Genomic DNA, 26021 nt, shown 5'->3' with positions numbered 1-26021 from the left:
GCTTATCTGAGATATGGTCAGTAACCTGCTGGCCTGGGAGAGTGGCTCTTCCCAACTCAGCATTGTCACATTGGGAGCTTGAAATCTGCCATGGAGCGAGCATTTCCACCACAGGAACTGACAAATGCTGTAAAGCAGGACTTTTCCCCACAGAGAACTAGTTTTTAAACACTTTTTGGCATACTACTTACCGGGACTTACCTCTCGTGAGACAAGATGTAATGATGTCGGGGGGAAAGATACAAAAATTTCTTTTTAAAGTTGGACTGTGATGCAGAAGACATGAACCAAAAGAGTTTGACATGTTCCCAGTGCTTGATTGTTTGTTGCTCAGAAAACTAAATCCGTAAATATGTTAATTTGTATATTGTTTTCCTCAGTGGTGTATAAGTTAAGATTTTTTTTTCTTTAGTAAATATCAAGAGTGATAGTTAAACCAACTCACTGTGGAAGCTTCCCATACAGAACAAACTATCCATCAGCCTGGGTATAGCTTGGTAAAAGATTGCAAATACCATCTTCTTGTAAAAGAATATGAAGAACCATGCCTATTATTAGTGATCTTAACATATTGTTTATTCTGCACATTTAAAATTGTGGATGGTTTCTGTTTGTCAAGTTATCTAAAACTGGTGATCCACATGTGTGCCAAACAGAAAACACACTAGGTGGTCCTCAGGAGCTGAGAGTTTGACAGTTGTTTTCTTAGCTTTGAATGAAAGACTTCCTACAATCTGGTTCCACTCTCCTTTCTTGCCGTAGTGACCACGGCCCTCTCCATGCCCCCTCACTCCCCTCAGTCCGTTACTGCCGTCCTGAGAAATGTGCCTTGCACCTGTCTGCCCTCAAGTCATTCCTCTGCTCCGAAGGCTCCAGCCCTTCATTTTGACCTTTCAAAATCCCACCCTAGAACCTGAATTAAATGTTTCTGTTTCCCTTATCACTCAGCCAGCAGTTGCCCTATCCTAAACTTCTTTAGTGTATATTCAGTTCCTCATATAATGGGTATCACCTGCTGATGTGTCATCTTCTTTCATAAAAGATAAAGTTCATGAAGGTGGAAGCCATTATCGTAAGTGACAAAGAATAGGCTCTAAAGTAGGACCGTGTTTAGGGTTTTGCCTGATTTACTGCAGCTCTGTGACCTTTCACAAGTGACTTTACCTCCCCTTGCCTCAGTCTCTTCATGGCTAAAATGGGAAAAATAATAGTTTCTATCACTTAGGCTTATTGTGAGAATCAAATGAGTTAGAACAGTGACGTACTTAGTACCTTGTAGAATACATTGGCGATTTCTATTCATAGCTAGCAGATCCAGAGTCATTCCTAGCATTTTTTTTAAATTGAAGTGTAGTTGATTTACAATATTGTGTTAGTTTCAGGTGGTACAGCAAAGTGATCTGGAGATATATATATATATTATATATATATATTCTTGTACATTATAGGTTATTACAAGATATTGAATATAGTTCTCTGTGTTTTACAGTAAATCCTTGTTATTCTATTTTATATGTAATAGTATGTATCTGTTTATCCCATGTTCTTAATTTATCCCTCCCCATCCCCCCTTTCCCCTTTGGTAACCATAAGTTTGTTTCCTATGTCTGGGAGTCTGTTTCTGTTTTGTCAATAAATTCATTTATATTAATTTTTAGATTCTACATATAAGTGGTATCATATAATATTTGTTTTTTCTGTCTGACTTCACTTGCTATGACATTCTCTAGGTCCATCCATGTTGCTGCAAATGGCACTATTTCATTCTTTGTATGGCTGAGTGGTATTCCATTGTATATATGTACCATATCTTCTTTATCCATTCATCTGTCGATGGACACTTAAGTTGCTTCCATATCTCGGCTGTTGTAAATGGTGCTGCTGTGAACATTGGGGTGTATATATCTTTTTGAATCAAGAGTTTTCGTCTTTTCTGGATATACCTAGCATTTCTTTTGATTTTGTATGTGCTGATGGATATAATGATCACATTTTGGTTTAGGTTTTTAGGATGTAAATTGTGGGTATTAATGATGGTGATTAGAATGATATTGATAATTCCTTGTGTACCATATTTTTCTCTGTTTGAAAAGTTTGTATGTGATCTAGTACTGAAAAGCATAACTAGTAAATATGATTAGGGAGATAATTCTATATTCTTTGTTATGAGGGATGACATTTAGGGACTTTAAAGAAAGTGGTATTTTGTAACCTTCTTGTTTCTTGTGCTTAATAATTTTTATTAAGAATTAGAAATATCCTAAACTTCATAGCTTCTCCTTTATTCAACTTTTAACCTCTCATTTCTGTCTTCTTATTTTTGAAAAGGTCTGAGAAGAGTTTGTTAAAAGTGTTTATTACATTGTTCAAAAATATAAAATCTAACCACTTTGTAATCTACATACAAACCACAGTCATTTAAACTTTAAGATACTTAATTATGTTGACACTTTATTAAATTATTTTTGGCCAATATTCATTTACTCATTGGAATTCAAGACACAACTTCAGATATTCCAAAAAAATTGATGGGGATTAATCAGAACTATGTCTTAGAAAAGAAATGGCATAAAGAGAGTTTAAGATCCTTTGAAATGTCGATTTTGCTCATTAAAAAAGTCTGTCATTTTACTTTGTTACTAGAAAGCAAAACTCTCACAGCCCTTTGACCTTCTGAAGTCATCTCAGAACCTATTTAATCTATTTCAATTGCTCTGAGTTTGGCCATATTAGAACAATAACAGTTCAGCTAATGGCAAGCCTCATTTTCACGTCTGAGCAGCACACAAACGTTCCTGCCAAGTGGGTTTCAAATATGACAGTGGTATTCTAATACGAAACTTGATTCTTAGTTATTAATTTAACAAACATAAATAAACTATATTATCTCATATTACAAAGTTCTTATAGTGAGACTGTGGGAGAGGTGGTATTTGAGATACAGCTGAGAGGTGGAAGAAACAAAGTCCTGGCTGAGTGAGAGGCACAGGAATAAGTATAATTCAAATGAAATTGTGGAGAATGAGAACAGACTTCATAGAAAAATAGACTATTTTCTGAGGCTCCAGTGCCAGACTGAAGTTGAATTAAATGGTGTGTCAAAAAGGATGCTTTTTGCAACCAGGAGAAAAATGATTCAACCTGCTTTTACCAAAGCAACTCTGGGAATGATGGCAAAAACAGATTGGTTTTCTAAAAGGCACATATTGAAGATTTTTAGGAAGGGTAGGCCATCGGGCTCAGAACACAATTTCCTCTCCAAATCCTGTAAACATATGCAAATCCCAGTGGCCTTGCTTCCTTCACTTTTATCACCCTAGAAGGCCTGCCCCTCTGTTCCACAATGAATCACTCACAGCATTCTGAGTCCTTTGTACTTCCTTAGGGTTCCCATTCCTTCAATTTTACGTCTTTCAGATTTCCCTTCCATTGATGAGTCTTTTCTCTCAGCACCACCATCCAGAAAGTTTTCCAAGCTGTCATCCTTGACTTTGTCCTCTCCATGCTCCTTGCCCTCCCAACAACTAACATCGAAGGGGTTATCCACAGGACGTCAAGGCCTTCCAGTTCTGCCTCACTAGGATCTCTCAAATGCTTTCATGTCTTTTCATGCTTTCATTTACTTGCTTCAAAGTTATATCCCCCATAATTAAAAATAAATACAGAAAATAAGTTTAACTGACTGGTTGACATACGGACTTAAACTAAGGAATAATGAAATGCAAAAGGGACAATGAAAATCACTTTGGAGGTGACATTGACCAGATCTGGCAATTTCTACATATGTAGAAATTTCTATTATTCAAAGGGAATAATTAGAAATGATTTTCACATTTTAGTCTGAGTGACTTGAAGATGGGAATGATATGGCCATCTGGTTTTGACAGGAGGTAAGGCATCCATTTTTGGCATGTCGAGTTTGAGATCTCTGTAGGGCATCCATGAATAGATATATAGGAAGCATTCAGGATTTGGAATACAGATTTCAAAGGAAAGTCAGAGCTAAAAATAAAGATCAGGCCTCGTCATCCAAAAACAAAAAAAATTAATCATTGCAGCCAGAGGCATGAGAAATGTAGTCCACTGAGAATGTAAAGTAAAAGAGGAGAGGACAGTTGTGTTAGCTTTTCAACAAACGTAGAGAAAGGAAGCTCTATGAAGGATGCTGAAAAGGGCTGGCCAGAGGAGTGAGGAAAAAAACCCAGGAAGTTAGTGTCACCTGGAGCTGAAGAAGGAGGGACTTGCTCTAAGTGACAGAATTTTGGTCATGAAACATTTCCTGATGGTTTTATTTGCAGCTCATTTATTGACCTAGATAGATCTTCTAAAGACACAGTATGTCAAAATAGCAAAAGCAAAAAGCCGTTGTTCTGTTTTTGAAAGCATCATCCCTGAAGAATCATGTAAATTGTGAATTCACTATTGAAACTCTGTCTGAAGATCATCTGGAGGTCCCCTTAAATATAACATCCATGCAACTATATTGTCCCTCCCGTGTTTATGTAAAGGAGCCTAAAATCCTAGAATTGCATATAATTTTGCAAAAAAACTTTTTTTTTTATGGCGATTAACACACCACATACTCTTCTACTCAGTTATGATTTGTTAAGGGAAACACTGATACCTTTAAGTAAAAATATAAAGATCTTGACATTTATGTTTGACAAGCTCAGCTGACTCTGGAAATATTACATTCATATTTCTTAAAATTATGAATTGCTAATTTAAAAACTACTTTAAGGAGGTATGATGGATATGTATACAGCTGTACCTATTTAATATATACAACTTGATGAGTTTGGAGATAAGTATGTGCCCATGACACCATCACCATAATCACAGCCCTAAACTTATTCATCACCTCCAGAAGTTTCCACCCTATCCCTCCCTCTCTCTCTCTCTATTTTTCTTAAAAAACTTTTAAAAAAAATTGGTGGTAACTTAAAAAATGAAAATGCAATATTCTAAACTCTGAAGATACATTCCAAACAGTACCAACAAATTAAGCTTTATGTTAATTCTTCAGAAAAAGAATATAGTAAAAGCAAAAACAATTGCAACAGAACGATCCATGTTGATAACTGACTTTTCCTTTTGCTTATCAAAAGTATTTCTTTTTTTATAGTTGTCCTAGCTGTCACCATGAACATGCATTGAGCTGCTTCTGCTAGGATGCTGTTTTCAGTTGCTGCATTCTCCTGTGTGGTGACAGAGCATGTGGGAAGGCACAGGGGTGTGGGTGAGAGTCACAGTATTGCCAGGAGCAATTTGAAATTGGCTAGGCAGAAGCATGACCTACTTTTTGGGGTCCATCTTTTCTGATCCAGAGAGTTTTCATTAACTCTCATTCCCAGCTAAAAGCACTACTTTATGACTCAGTGGATCAATATACACTGGGAACCATGAACCATGATAGGTGGCCTGACAATCGTGTGAAAGGCCTCATTGGTTCAAGTGGAAATGAGGTTCCTTTGTGAGACTTTCCTCTTATCAAAAAGGACAATTTAGAACTTTCCATTATACATTACAAATAGAAATAAGATAGAGATAAACAGAGCAAAATGATGTGTTTTTTCCTCTTCTTCTTGTGCTTCCCCACCTTTCACATCCTGACCGACTCGATCACACTCCCTCAAAATAAGACGGTTTTTCTCTTGGTGAAGACAGGGCAATGTGTGCTATTGTTTCTAATACAGAATAATTGGTGGCATATAATTTTAGAAGGTGTTTGTCTCTCAGTTTAGGTAATACAATGACAAAATGACAAGTTTAGAACCATAGGCTAAAATCAGATTAATAAATAAAAGGGCTTGATTGGAAAAAAACACGCAGCAGTGGTTTGTTCCATTTACGTCTATTTGGAGGCTTCACTATTTTGGCACAGTAAACTCTCCCAGACTGTCATATGTTGAAGCGTGATTTGTTTTATATGATGAGGTAAAGAAACCATTGAATACACATGTAATAATTGAGGATAATTTAAAAAATCTAAATGTATGTGTATCACTGGCAAAATTAATGGTCAGGTATCACCATTTTGAAATAAATCTTGTAAAAGCGTATTTTTCCCTGTATTCTTTTTATGAAGCCCTAACGCTTGTGTGCTCCACCCTTTGTACCTGGGCCCAGGGCCGCGTGGAGCTGGTTCCCCGATGCTGGAGGAGTATTTCACCTGTTGGCTTCACTCACTCAGACCTACTTGGATCCCACTCCACATGCTATTGTAGAACGTTATTTCTGTTAAAGCCAGCAGACTCTGTGTGTGTGTGTGTGTGTGTGTGTCTGTCTGTCTCTCTTCTTTGTTCCCAAAATCAGTGTGATGCCCAATGAATGTGGAGTGATTCTGCTCTGGAGCAGCGTAGACCTGACTGTGTCAATGCTGTGCATATGGCAAAATGTTTTTTGAACCAGATAGATATATTGATTCTGGTTGACCACCCATGTACACGTGCAAATGACATCGTTCTGGCCAATCCACATACAGTTTTAGAAAACCATAAGTTATATAAAATGTATAATCGGCAGCTTTGGGGATGTTAAGCACACGCACAAGACACTCATAAAGATATTCTAGTATCTTTCATCATTCAGATCTGAAATACTGGTTGATCTGATTTTCTCAAGCTAGTTGCAAAGCTGTGAGTCTGCAGGTTATGTTAGTAGTTGAGAAGGTACATGGAAACACCATATATTTTTCAGTATTGCCAAAACTTTAGCAGCTGGAGTGTATTGTTTTTAGTTGGGGAAGATCCTGTTTGCTCTTCAGTTCAGGGACTGTTTCCCATTTTTGCCTACTTACCAAGTCACCTCAAATCCCCTAGCCTCTGCTGGATAAAGGAACCTCCTTTGGTTGTGTCAGTCTCTTCCAGGTAAATGCTCAGACCTGATTTCCTAATCTTTCTTCCACTCCCTTCCAAAATGACAGTCGGCATGAGAGGAACTCAGATGATGTCTTGGCACTTTGGGTGGGGGGCTCCCCTGACATATGTCGGTTGTTGTGTTGATGTCCACCGCAAGATCATTGATTGGATCCTTGTGTCCCAGGTCAGTGATACCTGCTAAGTGTGGTTTGGTTGGTCCTCACACTGGATGTTTGTTGATGTACACTGCCAAATTTAGTGGTCATTTGGTCCCTACGACTGTTCTCTTGACAAAGGCCATCACCTTTCCTGGCCAGGCCCCATGACACTTCTTGTTCTATTCAGATTCCCTGAAGCTGGCTGTGACGTTCTTTTGGTTAATAGGTAGAGCAGATGGGCAGTGGTCTTTGGACACTGTCACTATCCTGAAGAACCCCTCTGGTTAGCTCTAGTCAGACCCTCATTCATTTCTAAGCATGGTTCTTTATCTTCTTAGACTCTGTGTAATGGTTTCTGGGGAACATGACTCATTAGGTAGAAAAATGAAAAATACATCCTTCTAATAAAAAAAACCCAATTATCTCTTGTCAAAGAAAATTACACTGGATTGAGTTAAAAAGACAAGAAAGACTCTATTCAAGACTCTAGCAATGGGGGTCAAGACTTCTGCAGTAGGGGAGAGAGATTGAACTCTGCTCTGTTGAAATCAAGGTGGGAGAGTTTTTAAACACTGAGCTGATGAGCTAATGGAAGAGTACTGGAGAACATCAGGGGGAAGTTGGTCAATGTGATTAGGCCATTTGTGTTTGCTGATTGGTGCTTGTGGAGTTAGGCTCCTGCCCTCCAGCAGAGACTGGGAGATAGGGCTCTGTCTTTCTTGATTACATTTCAGAGGGATGACTCAGGTCCTTGAGAAAGACATTCTTGGATTGTAAAACTGTAAGGAGGCTTGATGAAGATTTACACTGAAAGGAGCAGAGAAATAATTTACAATTGCAACTTCCCTCAATTAAATGCTCTGAGAAAAGGGAGGTCAGGGGCCTATGGTCAGGGGAAAAAAACCTGTCTGAAGTTTAGTCAAGCTGAGGGGAATGTTAAGGATGTCTCGGTTACCAGCATCACTAATAATTTTTCCCATTGCCTGTGAAATAAGATTTTCCACAATAAAATAATACTTAAAAAGGAATAAATCATGGAATTAAAGTATGTGTATTCAAGACTAAATTCAACAAATATCTAAGCCTAGAGTTAAACATACCTCATTCATTGGGATCGTGATGCTGTATTAATGTTTTAGCATTTTCACAAATTGGGAAAATATTAAATGATTTAATCAATCAAATGCCTGGAATTGGTTTTGTACTTTTTACCTTTTTTTCATATACTATGCCCTAGTATTGCTGGCTTTTCCAATCATTATGTGGAAATAATGTCTGTTGGGTACAAGAGTGACTTCAGTTTCTTAACCCAGAAGTGATATGAGGACATTTGACTCATGGCAGCTTATCATCTCTCTCTGGCTGGGGAAGATAAAAAAAAAAATGGTAGGGAAGCAAAAAATGGTTTTTCAGTCTCTGGGATATTGTCAGTGTGCTCTATCTGATGCATGAGGTCATTTACTGAAATGACCTGCCTCACTGTAGTAGATCTAAATCGAAACTTTTAGAAAAGTATTATAATGGTCTTAGAGCAAAACACGGGCAAGTACTGATTACCGTCTGAATTTCCAGACATCACGTGCTCAAAGTCATTTTTCCAAAGCTACTAATTTGAATGAAATAAAACTGGCTGTGGTGAAAAAAATTAAAGCACAGATTTTGGTGGTTTTGTAATTTTATTCTAGTCTTCTAGAGGAAATTTGGCTTTCCCAAAATTTGCACATCAAATATATGAATCAAAATGACTAAGCAGAGAAAGGATGTAAATATTTACTGATTAATCCACTGAATTATTGAACACTTCAGAAACGTTTGATCTGGCAGTACAAGAAGTAGGGCTGAAAGTCAGTCTGCCAGTCTGCTGGGAGGAAGAATTGATCAACAGCAAAACACTAAAACCTACGAGAATTTAGTAAGGTATTATTAATTTAGAACCTTGCTGCGGAAATGAAGTAAAAAGCATCTCTTTCATTGTATCAAAAAATCCAAAAATAGAGCGATAAATACATCTTGGAAATGTAGTTTACAAGTGATTAACCTAGGGAACTTTGAGGCGGTTGGTAGACATTGTGTGTATGTACGTGCATACCTCTGTGTGTGTGTGTGTGTGTCTCAGCCAAGTGCCTAAGCTTTCTCTTCGAGAACCTCACTGGAAGTACCATTTTGCAAAGAGAAGTATCTTGTGCTTTTATTTAGTTTTATTTAGTTCCAGCTTTTGCCACTAGGTATAATATATTCATATTTGGTATATGAATTAACATAGTCTTATTATACCCATATGGAAACAGATTTATTTCATTCCTTTATGCAGTAAGTATTTATTAAGCACCTACTATGTGTCAGGCAGTGTGCTAGACATGTAGGATCTATCTTTGAACAAAACAGGCCAAGACTCTAGGCCTCATTGAGCTTATATTCTGATAGGGCAAGATAAAGGATAAAGAAAGATACTAAACGAGAAATATATATATATATATATATATATATATATATATATGTCAATATCTGACAAAAAATGAAAAGTAGTTTGGATTAAGATGAAGGGGAGCAGGATTGCTGGGTGCAAGGAATTTGAATAGGGAGGGTCAAGAGAGGAATGCTTATATGAGAGCCATCCCATTTGAGCAAAGACTTGACGGTAGCAAAGATTTTAGCCCAGTCTATCTCAGAGAAGGGCACTCCAGGCAGAAATGATAGCTTATCAAAGCGTGGGATGGGAGATGGGAGAATGGTGTTTGCTCAGAGAACCTTGAGGAGGCCATCGTTGACGGAGGGTACTGATCTGGGAAGCCAGACCTGGGGCCAGAGCCGTGCAAGCGGGGCAGATCATATAAGGAATCTGGAGGCTGTATAGTAATGACTTTGTCTTTCACTGTGTGTGAAAGTGAAAGTTATTGTAGTGTTTTGAGCCCAGGAATAATATTTTAAACCTGTTGTATAGAGAACAGAGAGAGTCTCAGTGAGCAAAGGGGGAAGCAGGGAGACTTGTTAGGTTGCTATGACAAGAATCCAGGCTGGAATAGAAGGGAGCACCAGTGGAGTTGGAGAAATCCTCTGATTCTGCAGAGTTGAGTAGCACCAGCAGTATTTCTGTCGGTTTGGTAGTATGGTGAGAAGGAAAGAAAGGAGTCAAGCACACTCTATTTTTTTTTTTTTTGTCCTGAGAAACTTTAAGAATGGAATTGTCTGTCATAAACTGGGTTGGGGAAGCATGTGAATAGAGTAGGATTTGGGGGAAGAAGAGGAGTTTGGTTTGGGAAATGTTAAAGATATCAAGTAGAGAGTCTAATATCAGGGAAGAGGTTGGGGGTGGAGATATAAACTAGGGAATTACTGGCACATAATATTTAAGTCCATGAGGCCAAGAGATGTCTGCAAGGAGATGGGGACGGAGAAGAAGCAGGGCAAAGGACTGAGCCCTGGAGCGTCTCGGCCTTCAGAGGGAAGAGATAAAGCGAAGAACCAACAATGGAGATTGAGAAGGAGCACCTGATAAGCTAAGAAGAAAATTAAGAGAATGAGCTTTATGGAAGTTTAAGTGGACAAAGAATATCAAGGCATTGGGAGTAGTTGAAAGTATCAGATGTCACTTGACAGGCCAAGTGGTAGGAAGACTGAAATCTGACCATTCAATTTAGTAACATGCAGTTCTTTGGCAACCTTGACAAGAGCAGTTTTCATTGAGTGGCGTGGACTGACAGTCTAATTGGAATTGGCCTGAGATAGAATGAAATGACAAACATCGGAAAGAGTATGTATGGACATCTTATTTGAATTAACATATTACCTTAATATAAAAAGCAGGAAAAATAGAGTGGAGTCAAGAGAACTTTTTTTTTTTCTTTTAAAGGGGGAAAAATAACAGCATGCATGTACATTAATGGGTATGATCCATTAAGGAGAAAAAAATAATGAAGGAGAGAATGGAGAACTGCTGATGGAGTGGCCTGAGTGGCTTCAGCACAAGGGGAAGGGGCTGGCCAGTGGCTCACTTACCTGGAAAGCGCAGGGATGCCCTGCAGGCCCAGGTGGGCTCAGGGATGCTGACTGTGCTATCAGAATTGGGTCCCACCTCATCTCTCAGTTCTGCTTGGGTCTTTGCTGCTTCACTCAGATTTTCCACAACAATTGCTCCTACAGCTCGATGCCTAATTCCCATCCTTTCAGCGTTCACAGCAGAAAAGAGGGTCTTTCTCTAATATTCTCAATGAAATCCTGGAATTGCTCTGCTGGCTTGGCTCAGCTGACCTGCCTGTACCTGTAATAATAACTGTGACCAGGGGCAGTAACGCCAAGATTCAGGAGAGTACATGAGGCAAGACTAGCCAGGCACAGAGCATCGATAGAGTCATGTTTCCTTCCAGCAAAAAGAACTACACTGGTAAAAATACAAAGCTTGATAAGGTTCTAAAGTGTGGTCCCGGGACACTGCAAACCATTTAAGGGAGACAGACAAATACTGGCACAATGTTTTTTCTCTTCCTTTTACATTATTGTAATTCAATGTCAAGATCAAAATGATCCAGGCAAACTTACAATTCTGGGTAAATCTAGATGAAATCACATGTGAAAAAATGTAATTATCTTAGAGGGAAACTTCCCTAGGACAATTTTAATTAAGCCAGTTATTTTCTAGAAATGTAGATGCCATAATGATGGCTAGGACTGTCATTGAACTGTGTTCACTTGTGTTTTGTGTCCTTGAACACCTGTGTGCTTCTATGCTTTACATCTTGAGAAATATGGCTTGCCCTTTCGTGTGTTCCAACCTTTGCAAAGTTGACAGACTCTGTGACACATCACCTTCACTGATGACCATCAGCAGTGGCAGTCATGCCATTTTTAATATTAGTAGGGGATAGAAATGATTCTTTTCTATATTTTAAAGCTCCAACCAAGAGTATTTTTTTCTTCAATTTTTCTTTCACTTCCATGAAATTGTAAGATGTGCCTCCATGTCCAGAACTAAATATTGGTGCTACCTACTAGAAAGGATATAAGGGTTTTAAATGTAATTCAGCCAGTTACCTATTTATACTTAAATAACACAATCTATTATTTGAATTTATTCTTGGGATAAAATATACCACTCTGGGGCAATGGTAGTTGTATAATTATTTCAAGGTTAAAGAATGAAAAAGGAGGAGATTTCTTAAATGAGATCCTAACAGATTAAAATCATCAAAAAATAATTTCTCATCTATACTAAAATTTTGGGAAAATTTACTCAGCTTCTGTGAATCTCTTTTTTAAAAGTTTCATTTGAAAAGAAGAGACGTTAAAATAGATTTCATCTCACTAGATAATTTTAATAATTAAGTTTAATATGGTACATAAAATTTCTAGTAGAGTACTTAGTATGTAGTAGGCACCGGGTAAATTTTAGTTTGCTTTTTTTTCCTGACAGTTCATAGCAACATGTGTTACAGAAGCCATTTCCTGAGGAACCTGATGTTTAAAAGTAGTAGGCAACAGATACAAGAGATGCTGTGTTTTGTGGTCATTCAGTAACTAAATTTTTCCAAAGCTCAACTTTACTGTGATGGTAACTCTTTGGAGTCCATAGCAATAATAATTGTTTTATAATTCAAAACATAACAACCACCATATACTCACGTGCTTGCTGTCTGTGAGAGAATCAATAGGCACTTATTATGCTTTTTAAGTTTAAATCTCATAGCAGTACTACAATGCTTAGTGTAAAAGTCTCATCAGTGGGTAGAGGGCTTTTAAGTGTGAGTTTTCAGGCTGTGGTATGAAGATGCAAGAAATGTTTCTGTTTGAATAAATTTATGACATTTTATTATGCCAAGTCTCAGTAATGAGGCCAAGGCAGGAGAAAAAGGAGGGTGGAATAGGGGAAGGAGGGCTGTGATATGGGGAAGAAAAGAAATGGAGGGATCAGACTCTGTCTTGTGGATTAAGTGTCAGTAACCATGGAATAGATGGGGTTATGGAAGGATGGTCATTGGTCTCACATTGTTCTACCATGATGTTGACTCTATCGGCATATTAAAAGCATCATTAAGGACAAATAATACTTGACCACCAGCTGAAAGTTTTAGTTAGTAAATTTTAAAAGTTCACTATATTTTATTTTATAGTAATTCAGGGTTAACAACTTGGGGGAGTTAGCCATCATTTTTTCCATTCAAAAAGTAAATACTATGACAATATGATGTCTCCAGAAGGCTAGGTGGTTTGGCGGTGACCCTACGCCTGGGGTAGCTTAACCTCAGCTGCAGCTGCATTTTCATTTCATGTCACTGTTGTCCCTACATGTCATCATAGGCTGGCACTACCAAAGTGTGCTGAGTTCTATATCCATGTCTATTTATCTATATCTGTATATTTGCATTTTCCATATCACTATTCAACATTTGTTTTAAAATTAGAACAATCATAACACTCCATCACACACTTATACCGTGTGTGTCTACAGAGCCACACAGTTTAAAACCGTGTAGGAATCTCTGGATTCCCTATGGCTGACTTATCTTGCTGAAATTACTTGGTAAAGCCTAGGAGCATCTGAATTTCCATTACTTTATGGTGTACCTCGTTAATGGTATCACTTGATTTAGCATATCAGTAGTACCTTTTCGCCACAGGTGAGAAATTGAAATGTTCAAGGCCAATTAATTGCGGATGTTTCAAGTTGGTTAGTACAGCTGTAATGGCGAGTGATGCGGGAAGAGGGAGCGGCCAGTGAGGGGTTCCTCTTGCTCCGGATGAGAACTGATGATCCAGTCTTAACTCACTAGACTTACACTGATTCTTTTTTTTTTCCCACTGTGCTTCTCTCATGTGTTCATGTTTTAAATACTGATCTATAAAGGAATGTCAAAGTGCCACAGAAACATTATGCAATTCTGTATTTAAAATGTATCTTCATTACTGACTTTAGACCATTAAAATTAACTAGAAAGAGCAAGAAACAAAATAACTCAGTATTTTCTCAAAGGTATAAGGTGATGTAGATAAAATTCCAAACATAGAAATTCCAGGTAAAGATGATGGCTGGCTGGGGGCACTTCATTCATTCTTTTCCAACTTTTCTATGCAAAAAATGATAAAAATGCAGAGAGATAGGCAGTTGTAACACATACACAACTATGCTGCAGATGGACCAAGGATGCTTGGTGAAAATCAGACCCTGGAAGACTTTCAACTTCCAAACTTTTGGTAGGCCCTGAGGCAGAATTGTAAAATTAGATAGGGCAGTAGAGGGAAGTTTTTACCCATTCACCACTCCCATCATGTACCCATACTTCAAAGACATGGTCTATTGTTAACTCTAGAGAGGAAGGTTGACCCTACTGTCAGGTAGCCAAATCCTGAGATTCCCCAACCCCTATTGCTACTGTCTTTTCTACATCCATTGGGAACTGCCGATTCCCATTTATATATCATAACAATATGGGGGACATTGCTGGGTCCTAGTTAAGAGCACTTGCCTCTAGTTGCTCTGCAGACAGGCTGCATGAGCAGTACCCTTTGTGGACAGCAAAGCCATGCTAGGTCAATGACCCCAAGACACCCAAAATGCAACCAGGGCCCATGTCTACCCAACAAGCCCTCTTACTTAAATATAAGATTTTTTCACTCTAACCTAAACATGGTAGATGGTATTGGTGACCAAGAGAACTCCACTCATCCAGGTTACTAGCCAAAACCACAGGTTCTTCAGGGGCAAATACAGACAAAATGAAAAGTAAAAACACACCAATAAAAATTACACAATGTACCAATATTTTGGATCAATAAGGAGAGCATTGTACTTTTGATGTACAAAGTAGAAGACACTTTTGAACAATGATTCCCTCCAAGAAAGAAGGAAATTTGAAAAAAATTGTATAGTTCTAAAGACAATGTAGTAAGTAATCTCAGGACTCATACCCGCATACAATCAGGAGTTAGTGTGATACTGTCAAGGGAGGAGACTGTTAGAATATAATACTTAAAAAAAATGCTGTCTTAACTCAGTTTGAGGCCCTGACTAGAAGCTGGTCAGTCCCCTTCTTGAGCAGCTGATTATGTCCAAACCCAACCCCTTCTTTTATTGTGCTCACATCCTCTGTGGCCACTATGAATCAACCCTGATCATCCTGGAGCCAGGTCCAGACACCCGGACACAGCCCCTCTTCCCTGGAGCTCAGAAAACTTAGCTTACCCCACCCCACGTGCCATACGTGAGCTGCCCTCTACGGCTTCAACCTGCCACCCTTTCTGTGGTGGCATTTCCCTCTATGGCCCTTCCTTGCAGTCTTCTCTTCTTTGAAGCTGTAAGTAACACAGAGTTCTGCTTTTTATCTCTCAGAGTGTCACTGTGTTGTATCTGCCATCAGAAGGGTTTTTAAATCTTATTAAAGCAGTTGTTCATACAGATGTGTTCCTTTAGGTCTCACAAAGATATGTACCTTACCGCAATAGCAAAATTGGGCATCTCTTTGTATTAGTGTCTGATTCAAGGTTTATAAAACAGGGCATGGATGTCAAGAATAATGCTTGAATAAAAACTGTATATAAATTTATGGTAATCTCTATCTGAAATGTCAGAACTTATTATCAGAACCTCAAGGTGGATGGCAAAAGAATGGGGAAAAGAAAACATGTACTAATATTCTTACAAGGTATGTTATGTAACAGATACTGCATTTTAATATATATTGAATAGTACATAATTATGGATTCAATAATGGGATAAACCCTATTTCATGTTTTTTACAGTGACTACATAATACTTACACAGTCAGCAATGTCAGTATTACTTAAATAAATTCCTCAAATAAAGCACTATTATAGTAAACTGGAAGAATGAAACGTCTTAACAAGACATACAGTTGGTAATCACGTCTGTAATTTTCTGGTGTGCATTTGAATAAAACAAAACACAAAAAATTCTGTTCTATCCATATTTCCTGGAATATACAACAGACTTCTGTTTTCACTTCTGAGTGCTCAAACACAATTTACCGTGGCTCTCCTATCCACTGTCCTCTCACCCACCACCCCCCTTCCCAGATAGGATACAACTAGTGATGTGTTGGTAAACTGGCTGGGGTGGGAGTGGGTACTGATTTGCAGAGTTGGCCAATTTTCGTGGTTTAAATAATCCCACCATGGCCAATTGAAAAGATGGCTATCTTTAACAATCATCTTGCAAAATTGCTGAAAATTTAATGGTCTCTCACACGCTGTTGCAAGCCAGTTATCACTGGATAGAGCTCTCCATTATTTACTGTGTCGTTATTCCCTGCACCTGCCTCACCATTAACACTTTTCATGTTGTGTTTCAAATATGCTTTTCAATGTCTTTTCTTCCCATTAGACTGTAAACACAGTGAAGGCAGGAACTATCCCTTGGCCATCTTTGTATTCCCGGGCTTAATGCTGTACTTCTTTCTCTAAGGAGTCTAAACATGATCAGACATCAAAGGTAGTCTTCTAGTTCCACCACAGTGTGAAGGTAAATCAAGTTCTGGGCAAAGGGGTGTAAGGCCAAATCATTACACAGTCATGCATGTGGGCAGTAAACATGCCAGTTCCAAGTGTTGACGTGGATGTCTGCCTGTCAAATTAAGTGGTTTAAACATTCAGTGAGTTTAACCTCATTCAGTTAACTCTCCCAGTGTCAGATGGTTGAAACGCCTAGAAATGAACATAATTAACATAGGCTCCATCCATTTACATTACATTCTTGTTTCTCTATATTTTTCAAGCATTATGGAAGGTTTTGTATTTTGAAATTTGACTTTCTTAAGTTCCATAGAGGAACAGTCTTACCGGGATTGCTAGTTCATTAACAGATTTTTAACGAATTCTTTGCTCATTTCTCCTTTTTCTCTTTTCACAAAAGGAGCTGGTGGCTGGTCTCCACTTGTGTCAAACAAATACCAGTGGTTGCAGATTGACCTTGGAGAGAGAATGGAGATCACCGCTGTGGCCACCCAAGGGGGATATGGGAGCTCCAACTGGGTAACCAGCTACCTCCTGATGTTCAGTGACAGTGGCAGGAACTGGAAACAGTATCGACAAGAGGACAGCATCTGGGTATGTTTCTTCAACAGAATTCATAGCCTCTCAGAGAGAGAAGTAGAGTCATCCCTACATGCTGTTTACAAATCTCTCTTTTTTTTTTAAGCACTGTTGCATTTATTAATTTATTTATTTTTGGCTGTGCTGGGTCCCCGTCTCTGTGCGAGGGCTTTCTCTAGTTGCAGCAAGCGGGGGCCACTCTTCATCGTGGTGCGAGGGCCTCTCACTATCGTGGCCTCTCTTGTTGTGGAGCACAGGCTCCAGACATGCAGGCTCAGTAGTTGTGGCTCACGGGGCTAGTTGCTCCGTGGCATGTGGGATCCCCCCAGACCAGGGCTCGAACCCGTGTCCCCTGCATTGGCAGGCAGACTCTCAACCACTGTGCCACCAGGGAAGCCCTACAAATCTCTTAGAAACTAAGTTTAGAAACAGAATCTTCAGAATTACTTAGAAAACATTTTTCAAGAGAAAATGTATTACTATTCATTTTCTAATACATTTTATGGTTTAATTTATGAAAATACAAAAGGTAAACTTATTTCATTGAGTCTTCAGAAATTGAAAAAAAAATCTCATTAGTGCACTAAATAGTGTGGAAGTTAAAGAAAGAAACTAAACCTATATAAAAAAAATTTTAAGTTTTGTTCAATATCATAGTAGTTTTGCATTGTCTTTATTTAAGTTTGTTGAAAAGAATTTATTGCTTTTATTTCTTCTGATGACTGAGATTTATGAATTAATCTCTCTAGTATATGGAGGTTTTTATGTATAATATTTGGAATATTTATATATTTTATGTATACTCACACATATATGATTTATATATAAACCATTATCTAGTCTTTCCAAGTGTATAAGATGCTGTGTTTCGTGGACAGGGCACAGGTCCTGTAAGGGAGACTGACAAGGAGGCCGTTTGTAATAAAGTGGGTGGTATTTGTAGTTGACTGATGGTATATAAACACCCAATGGAAGAGGGAAGCTAAAAGAAGTTTGCTTGGTGGTAAAGAAAGGACTTCTTTTTTTAGTGTAGAAAAGTATTGGTTTGGATCTTATGTGGGCCAGGGACAGCATACTGCAATCAAAGAACTGTGTGGGTTTTTTTTGGTTTTTAATTTTCCTCTGACTGAGCTGCTGGGACCAGAGAAAATGAGTAACTTAATGAAGCATCATTCTTAGCACACAGATAATTTGGAGGCCTATCTGGGCACATAATGATAATTTTCTTTGATCAGTCAATGGCCTCTCTTTTGAAACTTCCTAGAAGACTGTTATACATTATACAGTCATTGAAGAAATGGACTGTGATTTACTCACCTTTGTATCTCTAAAGTACTTGGTGGTCATCCAGTGCATGTTTATTGATGTAAATTGAATTGAGAAGATGTAGCCCTGCTCTTTCTCAAGCAAGGACAACAGTCAGGCTGGAAGAAGTTTTCTATAAGCATTTTTAAGAAAACCTGCATTAAAATCCAAAGCAAGTTGAAGTTCTGTATAAGAGCGAGAAAAATTGGATATTATGGTTGAATTAGTTCCATGAAAACCATTCAAAGTAGGGATAAAATAAACAGTAATTATGAACCAATAGCAATGAAAGCTTAATGAGGTATTTATTTTAACTAGGTGTTTGGATTATCTTTTACTCTTTTTTCAAAATAAGCATTGGATTTTAAACTAGATAAATGGTGGCTAATTCGTGCTAATATTTAGCTGTGTTAAGTAAGATGTATGTTTTTGATATTTTAAAAAATTTTTTAATCTTAACTGTGACAATTAATTGCTTTTCATGGGTCAAGCTTGAGGAAAGCCAAAACTAGATAGTGCTATTTGCCTTTTTCACTTACTTATTAAAGGTGAGGTGCTCAGGGTGCAGTAGTGACGTGAATGATATCCTTAACTAGTCCAAACCAATCAATGTAAAGACAGAAAACGTCGATCACAATTACCTGGCTAGGTAACACTGTTTTTTAGACTGTGCTATCATTTGTTGGTTTACTCATTGTTTTCCCCTCTGGAGTGTGAGCACCCTGGAAATAGAGGCTCTTCCTTCCAACCTGTCATCCCAGTATCCCCAATCTTAACAGTACCTGGCATGTTGCCTGCAATTACTAAGTGTTTGTTGAGTGAATGAATGGATGAGGGAAAGAGTGAATGAACCAATAAATGAAATGCACTTTCTTGTAGGATACTTTTATGATCACACAACTAAAAGTGACCCCTTCCTCCACCCATCAACTCCTCCTTTTAGTACATTTATATTGTACCAGATTACTGTACTTTAGAGTTAGAAGGCTACATTTCTCTCTCCCCTATACATTTTGAACTTTTTCATGGGAAAAAGTTTATCTTTCTCATCTTTGCATTTCCAGCATTCAACACCCAGTGTGGCACATCACTTGTTGAGTAAATTAGTGAAAAAAAAAATCAATCAATCAATGAATAGATTTGAATACACTGATCTCCTAATCTGTGCCTAACTTTGTATGAAATTCTGTATTAAAAGAGCTCAAAGTGAGAGAGTGGCATGGACATATATACACTACCTAATGTAAAATAGATAGCTAGTGGGAAGCAGCCGCATAGTTCAGGGAGATCAGCTCGGTGCTTTGTGACCACCTAGAGGGGTGGGATAGGGAGGGTGGGAGGGAGGGAGACGCAAGAGGGAGGAGATATGGGGATATATGTATATATATAACTGATCCACTTTGTTATAAAGCAGAAACTGACACACCATTGTAAAGCAATTATACTCCAATAAAGATGTAAAAAAAAGAGAGTTAATGTTGTTGAAAAGATAAAACACATCAGAACAAACCAAAGAGTGAGTCAGAGGAGCATGCAAATGTGTGGTACAGACTCCTAGGGCTTTGGAAGTTGACAGAATATGGAGATCACTGTAGAATGAATTTGTCAAAAAAAGCAGGGCTTACATGGGTGTTGAAAAAAGCATTAAAACTTAGATTATGGAAGGATTAAGGAAGCAATTCCATGAAGCTGCAAAAGTGTGAACAAAAGAATGGACATTGGCACTATCCAGAGATATCAATTCCCATGTAGTAACCAGTGAGACTGTGGTCAGAATGGACTATCAAGTTTGGTAGGACCGGACTATAATTTTGAATATGGTAAAGAAAGTAGACGAATGTCAAGATCAGAATTGAGACTTGGTGCAGCTGGTGCCATGGCCACACATAAAACGGGTAAGGTTATGGTGTAGGTAAAACAGCCTCAAGTCTTCAAACTTTGTTGATATATGTAGACACACACACACACACACACTCATGCTACCTGTTCATCCCAGATAGGCTAATAGTTCTATTTTTACCCCACAGTTACTCAGGTCCCACTCTGAGGGAAGCTCCCTCTCTATAAATCTGTAATTGCCAACGCAGGAAAAATGAAACACAGTGAATTGTGCCCTGGCTCTTGACATTTTCACCTGGTATAACACAGATCACTTTAATTTGTTTTTTGGTTTTTTTTTTAGCCAAAGAACAATTTTTAATTGATGTTCATAGTAAAGAATTTAACCCTTTGTCACATTTTACAAATGTGTTTCCTAACTTTTTTTTTTTGCCCAGTTTTTCTAGATATTATGGGATGTATCCAAATTATACAAAACTTGCCAGTTTTCTTTCAGAGCTTCACAGTCTGCTCCAGATGATACAAATAAATCTGTGAAAGAGAGTTAGGAAACACCTAATGCATTATACGAGTATGTGATGGAAACAGGAAGAAAAGGCAGTTGTTACAAGTTTAGAGACAAATAAAACCCATCAATATGGATGGAAATGCTGCTGTGAGGATTCTTCATTCTCCCTTTATTTATCCCTCTTCAAGCACTAGAGAGAACAGTGACTTCTATATACCTGAAAGAATTAATCAAATGCCCTGCTGCTTTTTACAAATAATCTTTAAAAAGAAAGGCAAAATATTTTGTTATCTATGTGGCCATGCATATATTTAATAGAACTGTAAACTTGAGAGATATATGATATTTTAAAAAATTATTCTTTTGAATAAAATTTATAGTCCAGTGCTCACAAATGTAATTTATACAAAATACTCTACTTGATAGCATATAAATATTTTACAAAAACTTAGAAATGCAAGCTACTGAACTTGTTCCTCTCAAATTGGAGACAAAATAAATTCTCTCAACATCCATGATCAAAAGACTTTTCAGCCAGTTTATTGTAAATGATTGGAAAAGGAAATGTAAGGTGTAATTTTCACTCATCTAAGATCAATTGCTGAAACTTCATGAAACGAACATCTTAGAAATTATTTTAAGCAAATCAACATGTGCAGGAACTTTACAGCCGAACTATACAAATTCTCTCTGATATACGCTCAAGCTTCTTTTACACTGCAGACTATAAGGGCAAGGAATGGGATGGTACTAATTTTATGAATTATTTAAGTAAATATGATTGTTATGCGCGATAGTTTACTTTTTTTAATGTGTCAGGTGCTATTTTTTTAACATCTTTATTGGAGTATAATTGCTTTACAATGGTGTGTTAGTTTCTGCTGTATAACAAAGTGAATCAGCTATACATATACATATATCCCCATATCTCCTCCCTCTGGATTTCAATTGTATCTGATTTTTCAAACAAAAACCCCGTAATTTCATATTAGCATATCTCTAAAGTTAGTATAACTATTTTTTAATTAGAAGTGTTGAGTATCATGGTTCTGGGTTTGGCTCGTGAAAGACACGGAGCCCCTATGACAAGTATAGTCAATTAGACATAAGCATCACCTGTCACAAAATATTCACAGCATTATTATCACTATGAATGATTGAGTTGTCAGCTCCATAAGCCAGACAGGGCAGAAGCACCACCTGCAAATATTTTAACATGTATTTATCTCCAGTCAAATAAATAGGTGACTGAGAGCATTTAATAGGAAACCCAAGGAGGCAGAAATACAAGTGGGAGGTGTGTGGTAAGACTGGTGGACTCCTCGCCTTGTGAGGCGCACCTTCCTAGACCTTTCCCTATGTTATTCTAGTATTCTAAGTCTTCGAAAGTCATGTGTAGTGATATAAAGTGTAACAGTGCTGATGCTGTGTATGTCAACATGTCAAGTCATCAAGCATTAAGACTTTGCAATTCTTGGCTCAGTACTTGGGCAAATGCCTGGAGGGTGCCTTAAGCTGCTTCAGCCTTTCAACACTGGCTCTACTTGAGTGCCAAAAAGATGTTTTTATTGAAAGTCTATTTTATTAGTCTTTATCCACAGGGAATCTCCTGTTTACATTTCTATTTAACTGTAAGTTCTCCACCCTTTTGAAAATGATTAACCTAGGAGTGCATGGTTAAAGGTGGCTGCATTGAGGTTTTTAATGTGACATCAATCATGAATCAGAACGGTTTGCTAGGCGCCTTCTCTATCAAGCAGCATGGTTTATTTCACCTCCTCACATCTGTGCTCATCCTGTAACATGTTATGTCAGTCCCTTCTCATAAACTTCTTGGGCACATGTATATTGGAACTTTACATCAATATGTAATATACAAAAATGTATATGAACTCCTATGAGCTGTGGAAACATATATACAATGATATAAGATAAATGGTAGTGTTGCTTCACATTCTTCTAATTGATCTGTCCCTAAGCCAGCAAAATAAAAATAATTTGAAGAGAGTGATTAGAGTTAGCAGGAGATTTGATTTGGTGCCCTCTTCAGAGTGTACAGTCACATCCAGGTTATTCTCAAATCATCAACCAGAGGATGACATGTTTTAAAAACACTTTACAACTTGTATCTCACATTCTACCGTGTGACAGTTCATTGACCAAACATCACCCTCTTTTCTCCTTTCTTGCTGTGATGCAGTGTTGTAGATGTCTGCTTCTAACTTTTCTCATTCCCCAGTCCTAAGAAGCTACATATGGAGATCCTCTCTCTGGGAAGCAATTCTGTCCTTTTGAAATGTTTCTTTTTTTTCCTTTTTACATCTTTATTGGAGTATAATTGCTTTACAGTGTTGTGTTTCTGCTGTATAGCAAAGTGAATCAACTATATGCATACATATATCCCCATATCCCCTCCCTCTTGAGCCTCCCTATCCCACCCCTCTAGGTGGTCACAAAGCACCGAGCTGATCTCCCTGTGCTATGCGGCTGCTTCCCACTAGCTATCTATTTTACATTAGGTAGTGTATGTATATCCATGCCACTCTCTCACTTCGTCGCAGCCTACCCCTTCCCTCCTCCCCATGTCTTCAAGTCCATTCTCTGTGTCTGCGTCTTTATTTCTGTCCTGGCCCAAGGTCATCAGAACCATTTTTTTTTTAGAACCATATTTATGTGTTAGCATACTGTATTTGTTTTTCTCTTTCTGACTTCACTCTGTATGACAAACTCTAGGTCCATCCACCTCACTACAAATAACTCAATTTCATTTCTTTTAACGGCTGAGTAATATGCCATTGTATATATGTGCCACATCTTCTTTATCCATTCATCTGTGGATGGACACTTAGGTTGCTTCCATGTCCTGGCTATTGTAAATAGTCCTGCAGTGAACATTGTGGTACATGTCTCTTTCTGAATTATGGTTTTCTCAGGATATGTGCCCAGTAGTGGTATTGCTGGGTCATATGGTAATTCTGTTTTTAGTTTTTTAAGGCACCTCCATACTGTTCTCCATAGTGGCTGTATCAATTTACATTCCCACCAACAGTGCAAGAGTGTTCCCTTTTCTCCACACCCTCTCCAGCATTTGTTGTTTGTAGATTTTCTGATGATGCCCATTCTGACAGGTGTGAGGTGATACCTTATTGTGGTTTGATTTGTATTTCTCTAATGATTAGTGATTTTAAGCATCCTTTCATGTGTTTATTGGCAATCTGCTTATCTACTTTGGAGAAATGTCTATTTAGGTCTTCTGCCCATTTTTGGATTGTGTTGTTTGTTTTCTTGATATTGAGCTGCATGAGCTGCTTGTAAATTTTGGAGATTAATGCTTCGTCAGTTGCTCCATTTGCAAATATTTTCTCCCATTCTGAGGGTTGTCTTTTCATCTTCTTTATGTTTCCCTTTGCTGTGCAAAAGCTTTTAAGTTTTATTAGGTCCAATTTGTTTATTTTTCTTTTTATTTCCATTACTCTAGAAGGTGGGTCAAAAAAGGATCTTGCTGTGATTTATGTCATAGAGTGTTCTGCCTGTGTTTTCCTCTAAGAGTTTTATAGTGTCTGGCCTTACATTTAGGTCTTTAATCCATTTTGAGTTTATTTTTGTGTATGGTGTTAGGGAGTGTTCTAATTTCATTCTTTTACATGTAGCTGTCCAGTTTTCCCAGCACCACTTATTGAAGAGGCTGTCTTTTTTCCATTTTATATTCTTGCCTACTTTGTCAAAGATAAGGTGACCATATGTGTGTGGGTTTATCTCTGGGCTTTCTATCCTGTTCCAATGATCTATATTTCTGTTTTTGTGCCAGTACCATACTGTCTTGATTACTGTCGCTTTGTAGTATAGTCTGAAGTCAGGGAGCCTGATTCCTCCAGTTCCGTTTTTCTTTCTCAAGATTGCTTTGGCTATTCAGGGTCTCTTTTGCTTCCATACAAATTGTGAAATTTTTTGTTCTAGTTCTGTGAAAAATGCCATTGGTGGTTTGATAGGGATTGCATTGGATCTGTAGATTGCTTTGGGTAGTAGAGTCATTTTCACAATGTTATGTTGATTCTTCCAACCCAAGAACGTGTTATACCTCTCCATCTGTTTGTATCATCTCTAATTTCTTTCATCAGTGCCTTATAGTTTGGTGCATACAGGTCTTTTGTCTCCTTAGGTAGGTTTATTCCTAGGTATTTTATTTTTGTTGCAATGGTTACTGGGAGTGTTTCCTTAATTTCACTTTCAGATTTTTCATTGTTAGTGTACAGGAATGCAAGAGATTTCTGTGCATTAATTTTGTATCCTGCTAGTTTACCAAATTCATTGATGAGCTCTAGTAGTTTTCTGGTAGCATCTTTAGGATTCTCTATGTATAGTATCATGTCATCTGCAAACAGTGACAGTTTTACTTCTTTTCCCATTTGGATTCCTTTTATTACTTTTTCTTCTCTGATTGCCATGGCTAAAACTTCCAAAACTGTGTTGAATAATAGTGGTGAGAGTGGGCCCCCTTGTCTTGTTCCTGATCTTAGTGGAAATGGTTTCAGTTTTTCACCATTGAGAATGATGCTGGCTGTGGGTTTTTCATATACAGCCTTTATTTTGTTGAGTTAGGTTCCCTCTATGCCCACTTTCTGAAGAGTTTTTATCATAAATGGGTGCTGAATTTTGTCAAAAGTTTTTTTGCATCTATTGAGATGATCATTTGGTTTTTATCCTTCAGTTTGTTAATATGGTGTATCACATTGATTGATCTGTGTATATTCAAGAATCCTTGCATTCTGGGATAAACCCCACTTGATCATGGTGTATGATATTTTTAATGTGCTGTTGGATTCTGTTTGCTAGTATTTTGTTGAGGATTTTTGCATCTGTGTTCATCAGTGATATTGGCCTGTAGTTCTTTTTTCTTTGTGACATGCTTGTCTGGTTTTGGTATCAGGGTGATGGTGGCCTCTTAGAATGAGTTTGGGAGTGTTCCTACCTCTGCTATATTTTGGAAGAGTTTGAGAAGGATAGGTTTTAACTCTTCTGTAAATGTTTGATAGAATTCACCTGTGAAGCCATCGTTCCTGGGCTTTTGTTTGTTGGAAGATTTTTAATTACAGTTTCAATTTCAGTGCTTGTGATTGGTCTGTTCATATCTTCTATTTCTTCCTGTTTCAGTCTTGGAAGGTTGTACTTTTCTAAGAATTTGTCCATTTCTTCCAGGTTGTCCATTTTACTGGCATATAGTTGCTTGTAGTAGTCTCTCATGATCCTTTTATTTCTGCAGTGTCAGTTGTTGCTTCTCCTTTTTCGTTTCTAATTCTGTTGATTTGAGTCTTC

The 26021-nt window shown here is 37.8% G+C and overlaps 1 protein-coding gene across 7 annotated transcripts in view; it reads left to right on the top strand.

Moving 5' to 3' along the window:
- CNTNAP4 (contactin associated protein family member 4) overlaps positions 1-26021 on the top strand; it is a gene marked incomplete at both ends in the record, with an annotated part of 257669 nt that overhangs the window by 59739 nt on the left and 171909 nt on the right. For 6 of the 7 annotated variants that reach the window (XM_081215456.1, XM_081215458.1, XM_081215459.1 and 3 more), the window contains one exon: positions 16878-17071. In XM_081215456.1, the coding sequence (XP_081071582.1) occupies positions 16878-17071 (194 nt within the window). The remainder of the gene's footprint in view (positions 1-16877; positions 17072-26021) is intronic. The other variant, XM_081215455.1, reaches the window with a different exon arrangement.

This window comes from Mesoplodon bidens, assembly GCF_964165515.1.
Source record: "Mesoplodon bidens genome assembly, chromosome: 18".
Taxonomy (NCBI): Eukaryota; Metazoa; Chordata; class Mammalia; order Artiodactyla; family Ziphiidae; genus Mesoplodon; species Mesoplodon bidens.
The sequence above is the reverse complement of the archived record's forward strand: the minus strand, read 5'-3'. Positions and strand labels throughout refer to the sequence as shown.